The sequence below is a fragment of the Penaeus vannamei genome, chromosome 23 (genome assembly GCF_042767895.1).
Source record: "Penaeus vannamei isolate JL-2024 chromosome 23, ASM4276789v1, whole genome shotgun sequence".
Lineage (NCBI taxonomy): Eukaryota > Metazoa > Arthropoda > Malacostraca > Decapoda > Penaeidae > Penaeus > Penaeus vannamei.
This window is the reverse complement of record NC_091571.1, coordinates 33,963,445-33,970,944: the sequence shown is the minus strand read 5'-3', so window position 1 is coordinate 33,970,944 and position 7,500 is coordinate 33,963,445. Positions and strand designations below refer to the sequence as shown.

The window sequence follows — 7,500 nt, the reverse complement described above, 5'->3', positions numbered from 1 at the left end:
ATCCACCGCGGGATGACCTCCACCCTTCATGAGAAATACGTGTCGATGACTTTCTCGACGGGATTCCGATCGTCTTCGTAGTCTTCGTCATCATAGTCTTCGTCGTCGTCGTCGCCTCCGCCGCATCCGCCTTCGTCATCGTCGTCATCATCATCTTCATCATCCTCATCGTCGTCCTCGTCCTCATCTTCATAGTCCTCGTCCTCGTCTTCGTAATCTTCGTCATCGTCGGGGTACTCCACGGTGTTGAACTCGCGCGTGTATTTGTGGGCGATATCGTCAACGTTATCCTGAGCGAAATGCTGGAATTGACAAGAAGGAAAATCGTCAAGAAAGTAGGCAGATAAAGGCCGTGTCACACTAGCACTTTTTCCGTCAATTTTTTTGACAATTTCATTTAACATAAATACAAACATTCTCGAATATAGCTCTTGATCTGACTTTGCTTGGTTGAAAAAGTTGACGAAGAGGTTTTCAAACGGAAACGATCATTATCGTCTGACTGGAGAATCGACAATTCGCTCAAAATTGGACAAAATTTCAGAAAACTGTAAAAAAAATTGACGGAAAAAGTGCTAAGGAATAGATGCTCATTAGTGGAGAATACCAGACTAAGATAACAAGAAAGAAGAGGGGAGGAGAATTAAGTGGATAGACATTTTGGCAGACAGGAACATTGGTGTAAATTGAGGATCATTCTGGTCTTTTAACGAGAATAAAAATAGTGAGATGAGAGGGAGAGAGAGAGAGAGAGAAACAGAAATAGGAACAGAGAGAAAACAGGAAAACCTTTGGAAAATGTCATGAACACCTTACAATCATAATAAATAATATATTGAACTAGTCCTTTTTATCAATAGTTACCAAATTTTCATTGATATGCAATGGCATTTAGAACTCTGAATACATTACGGTGTGCAATAGGAACGATATTTGCGTAAACTACATTACGGTAATAGACAGATAGATAGACAAATATAAAAGGAGATAACACAGAAGCATAACTAATATATGAAATGAAGAACATATTCGTTTTCGCATAATTTGCAGAAAAAATAACATAAGATAAGGCAAACAAATGTTGAGTGATATAATAACATAGTCACCCTTAACTCAAATTGTTGTTTTCATAGAAAATGAAATCATAGAGGAGTAACCAAAGAAAATTATAAGTTGAATATATATACCTAAGGCCAAAAGAAATATTATCCTTGTTATGGATTTCTTCATTGTTATTGTCATTCTCTAATAATTATGTTTAGTAGTAGCAATATAATAACTGATAATGTCATTATTGTTATTTCTTTTATCATTAGCATTATTGTTGTTGTAGTTATTATTATTATTATTATTATTATTATTATTATTATCATTATTATTATTATTATTATCATTATTATTATTATTATTATTATTATTATTATTATCATTATTTTTTTATCATTATTATCATTATTTTTATTATTATTATATTTCCATTACTATTACTATTTTCATCATTGTTATTATTATTCATCATTATTATTATTATTATTGTTATCATTATCATTATTGTCATTATCAACACAATTATTATTATCAATATTGTTACTACGATTTCAACTACTACTGCTACTACGTTTACCATCAACGTTATTATTATTACTACGACTACTATTATTATTGTTATCATCGTCTTTATTGTCATTGTTATTCATACTATGACTTTTAATCCTCCTCCTCCTCCTCCTCATCATCATCATCATCATCATCATCATCATCCCCATCCTCCTCCTCCTCCTCCTCCTCCTCTTCCTTTTCCTCCTCCTCTTCCTCCTCCTTCTCATCATCATCATCATCAACATCATCCTCTTCCATCCTCTTCCTTCTTTTCCTCATCATCATCATCATCAGCATTGTCACCATCCTCTTCCTCATTCTCATCCTCTTCATCCTCATCCTCATCACTTGAACAATCAATAACAATGCCACACAAAGTCCTCAGTCTCCTTCCTATATAAAAACACCACACACAATACTCAACATAGTTCAAGAGTCCCGTACCACAAAGTCCTCAGTCTTCACCCTATATAAGAACACCAATTACACATCATATATTTTGTCAAGATTCTTTTATGTGTGACGATTGATGCCATACCTTTATATCATCCCTATAATCAGGGCTGTTTGGATCGACCAGAGGATCCTCTCCTGTTGGCGCTTCATCGGCCACAACCGCCCACACCGCAAGGACAACGATCAACATCCGTCTGGAATGCATTTAATGGGTTAGTAATGGGTTTCTTTGTGTCATTTGTATTCATTAGATTTTTTGTTTTGTTTTGTTTATTGTTGTTTTTTGCTATTATTTGTAAAGATTATTACTGTTAGTATTATTATCATAATTTATTTGTATTATTGTTACTTTTATTACTATTATTATTATTAACATCATTATCATTGTTATCATCATTATTATGATAATAATAATTTATTGTTATTAATATCTTCTAATTATCATTATTATTACTATTATACTATCATTAATTTTTTCATTATCAAATGTCATTATTGTTATTTTTGCTATTGTTGTTGTTATTGTTATTATCATTATTATTATTATCATTATCATTATTATTATTATTATTATCAATCATCATTATCAGTTTTATTATTATTAATACCATTATCCGTATTACTATTGTTACCATAATCATTACTTATTATTATCATTATCACTGTCTTACCAGTAGTAGTAGTAGGATTGTTACCATTCATTTTTTAGCCTTATTCTTGCATGTAACATCACTATTTGTATTTTCTTAGTCATTGCAATTATTACCTCCACCAAGAAGCTTATGTTTTGGATAGCGTTGGTTGATTAGTTTGTTTGTTGGTTCACAAGATGACTCATATGAACGTCTTTTAAGATTTTTTTTTTTTTTTTTTTTTTTTTTTTTTTTAGCAGAGGAGTTTCTTAAATGCTATTAAATTTCAGTGGGTGATCTAGATCACCCGTCCGGATCCAGGAGTTTTTTAGGTGGTTACGTCATTTTTGTTTCCTATTTTTAATTCACTTTATTATTGTAGACGGTATTGTTGTTATTCATAGTATTATCATTATTGTTGTTATCTTCATCATTATTGATGTCATTATCATTATTAGCATCATTGTTATCATTATCAATGTTATTGCTATTTCTATTATCATTATTGTTGGTACTATTGTTATTATCATTAGAATAGTATTAGTAGCGTTGTTGATGTTCTTATTACTGTCATCATTAATGTCATCATAGTTATAATTATTGATGTAATTATCATTATCATTTTGATTATTGTTGTTATCATTATCATCAATAGTTGTTGTTGTAGTAGTAGTAGTAATGTTATTATCAATAATGTTTTTGTTTTTTAATTATCATTATGCATTATACTACTATCATTAATATCAATATTACTACCCTTATTATTATGATTATTCATTAGCGTTATCATCGTTATTCATCTATTCATATATCATCATCATCATTGTTATTATTATATTATTGTTATTTCTATAATCATTATCATTATTATCATTATTATCTATCATTATTATTATCATTTTTATTATCATTATTTTTGTTACATTATTAATAATAAAACTATTATCATTGTTGTTATAATTATCATCATTAGCATTATTATTGTTTTTGTTATTCTTATTGTTATTATCATAATCTTTATTATAATCTTATTGTTATCATTATTATCAATACTATTATTATAGTTATTATTGTTGTTATTGTTATTATCATTACATTCTTATTCTTATCATCATCATCACTGTTATCATCATCAATATTGTTACTATTATCATGATTATAATCATCATTATCATTTGTTGTTGTTCTTTTATATTTTTTATCATTAATATGAATTTATTATGATTATCATTAACATTATCATCATCGGTCTTTTGATGTTATTGCTGATTTTATTATAACTTTCAATTATTTTTGTACCATCAATCTTATCTTTTTTTGTCATTAGTATCATTACCATTTTCATAGTGTTTTATAGTGTTTTCACAGTGCGAAAGATCTTTTATTCTAATCAATATCAGACTTTCATGATAGCGACAATGGCATAGATAACTATAGTTTGTCTTGTGTTGCAGTTAAGGATGTATAGTCCTTCAAATTCATAATCCAGTATTTTATATCCATCACTACATAGCATAGCTCAGTGGTAGAGTGCTGGCTTTGCAATCGCATGGTCCTGGGTTCGCGCCCGGCTGTCCCTCTCAGTCGACTCAGCTGTGAATGAGCGCTGGTATGCTGACGTCAGCATACTGGGGTCAAAGCCGGGGTTTAAAGGGACTGGTCACCCTGCCGCATCATCCCGCGGCTTAGTAACCATGTTTCTCTATAAAACATGTCCCTTACGTCCAGATGGATATGGGACCAACTTTGACACGGCAATAACTCTAAATCATGCTGTGTATTCGAATGATAATTAAAGACATGTGATACTGTTTGGTATTGTGAAATTGATATAAGGTAACACATGCTCTAGAAAAGTGGAACTAGGCTGATCATTTTACGAAACTGTTCCATGGTGCATGCTTCTCTAAGATAGACCATATCATTCTGTATAAGTACAAATTAGTATACAAATGTCTTTGCTACATGAGTATTGAATATGCAGTAGATACACATATATATGTAAAATTACACACGTACTTTAACGCATACTTACACACACATATATGTTTATATGTATATATATACCCATGTGAATATGCGTGTGTGTGTGTGTACCACCAATACCATGGGTCCATAGCTATTAAAGAAAGTGTTAACATGCCTGAGACCTGGCATTACACCCTTCTATTTTCAAATTAGTTGCCATTAGCTAATCGTGTGCCAAGGGTCCTCACAGAACAGAATCCGTGCATGAAATAGTGTGGCAGCTTTACAGACATCCTTCAAAACTTGTATGCGCTTTAATTCAGTCACATTACATGCCATAACGTTCAAACTGCGTATGTGTATATATTACTTTAGCCGTGAGGTTTATTACCCCCCCCCCCCAAAAAAAAAAAATATATATATATATATATATATATATATATATATATATATATATATATATATATATATATATATATAATAATAATAATAATAATAATAATAATGATAAAATAAAAATAAAAAATTAAAATCCATTTATCCTCAGGCAATATTGATAAAACTTTGAATATCTTGTGTATAAAGGATCTTCCTGTGTTTATAAGATCATGGCTTTAAAAATACACTATGACACCTTGAACGTGTGCGATTTGAAGACTGCAGTACACACACATTAACTGCAAAACATTCATGTCGTGAAAATGAAGCTTCGAAACAAAACGAAGGTTGTGTTAAATGGGTTTTTGGCAAAGGCTTTGACTATCATGATACTACAACATAATACATAATACGTACAATGATAGTAATGATGATGATAATGATATCAATAATACATTTGAACCTATCTATCTATTAATTAATCTATACATCTATCTATCCATCTATCTATCTATCTATCTATCTCTGTCTATCTATATCTATCTATCTATATCTGTCTATCTATCTATATATCTATCTATCTATCTATCTATCTACCTATCTATCTATCTATATGAACAGATACCGAGTTGAGAGAAAGGCACGATAGAAGGATATACTGAGACGTGAAGGTGAAATAAGGTCCTATTTTGCGGGGGGGGGGGGTAGACACCGTCATTATGTTTCAGAATGAATGTGATCACACAAACACATACACATATGTATGTATATATTTATACATATTGATACATGTATTCATATATGTATAAATATATATGTACATATATGCATATATATGTGCGTGTGTGTCTGTATGTATGCATGCGCATATATATGTATATATACATGTATGTATGTGTATATTTATAAATACCTATATATGTGTCTATATATATATATATATATATATATATATATATATATATATATATATATGTATGTATGTATGTATGTATGTATGTATATACACAGACACACCAGTACGATATTTAGAGTATTCACTTTCTAGAATCAAAAATAATAATAGCATCCGATTAAACTCCCTGATAAAGTGTGTAAGTGTTCCTGTTTCCTAGAAGTAGCCCTAGGACAGGAGCCCACGTACCTCATCGCCATGGCTATCCGAGTATTTAGTCTTCACTCTTCGGTCTCAGGAAATCGGTGTTTGGAAACGGCCATACACACTCAGCAAAGGTCCGGCACAGGTTTAAAGGCCTTTATATATATACGTGCATTTGTGTGTACATATAAAGGCCAAGCACACGAGTGGTGAAGGACGGTCCACGTTGTACGGAAGGACGTTGTACAGACCACGGTGGCGCTCCGGTATTGTTGTGTAAACCTGACGTGTTACAGTGGCAGAGAGACACGACTGTTGAGGGAGAGAGCACCGGCTTGTACAGGTGTTCGAGACACTTGTGTTTTTCCCCGTGTGTTGTGGGGATGGTAAAATATTGTGGTGTGTGTGTGGGCTTTGTCGGGGCTATTGTTCGAAGGGGCTTTTCAGATCTTCGCTCTCTTTCTGTTTGCTATGCCTCTCTTCCTCCATCAATTCTCTTTTGCTTTCTCTATCTTGTTTATTTCATTATCATTATGATTATTACCATTTTTTTATTCTTATTACCGTTTTTTTATCATCGTCATTATTATTATCATTATTATTATTATATTTTGCTTTCTCTCTCATGATTTTATTATTATTATTATTATTATTATTATTATTATTATTATTATTACCGTTTTTTGTTCCTATTACCGTTTTTTTATCATTATTATTATTATCATCATCATCATCATCATTATCATTATTATTATTATTATTATTATTATTACGATCAATATTGTTGTTAGCAATAGTATCATTACCATTATTGTTATCTTTATCATTAACATTATTATTGGTATTATTATTAGTATTGTTATAACGATAATCATCAATGTTATCATGATTTTTATTATTACTATGCTTAGTAGTTATAATGTTATAATTATCATAATTGTTATTATTATCGGTATTAATGCTATTACCATTATCATCATCATTATCATTATTGTTATTATTATCATTATCATCGTCATTATTATTGTTATTATTATCATTATCATCGTCATTATCATTATTGTTATTATTATCATTATCATTATCATTTCATATCTTTTATTATTAATATCATTATCGTTATTATCAGCATTAACACTGTTGTTGCTGTAATACTCAGTAAAAGCGTCATTTCAGATACCCTCCGTATTATTTTTGTTATCATTATCAATCATATCAATATATTTATCATTAGCATGATTAAATGATGCTATTATTATCCATCATTGATATTGTTACCTTTTTTCATGAATACTATTATCAACATAATCACCTGTTTTCTTAGATATTGACTAATTTATAATTTGCACTTCGTTGTATTGTCAATTT

The 7,500-nt window shown here is 30.4% G+C and overlaps 1 protein-coding gene across 1 annotated transcript in view; it reads right to left on the bottom strand.

The window, feature by feature from the left end:
* LOC113814260 (parathymosin) overlaps window positions 1–6,449 on the bottom strand; it is a 7,355-nt gene extending 906 nt beyond the window's left edge. The window contains exons 1-3 of the mRNA XM_027366290.2: window positions 6,178–6,449; window positions 2,138–2,249; window positions 1–302 (exon numbers count right to left, since the gene is read on the bottom strand). The exon at window positions 1–302 is cut by the window's left edge and continues 906 nt beyond it. Of these exons, the coding sequence (XP_027222091.2) occupies window positions 27–302; window positions 2,138–2,249; window positions 6,178–6,188 (399 nt within the window). The 5' untranslated portion in view covers window positions 6,189–6,449 and the 3' untranslated portion in view covers window positions 1–26. The remainder of the gene's footprint in view (window positions 303–2,137; window positions 2,250–6,177) is intronic.
* Window positions 6,450–7,500: the final 1,051 nt, after the last annotated feature.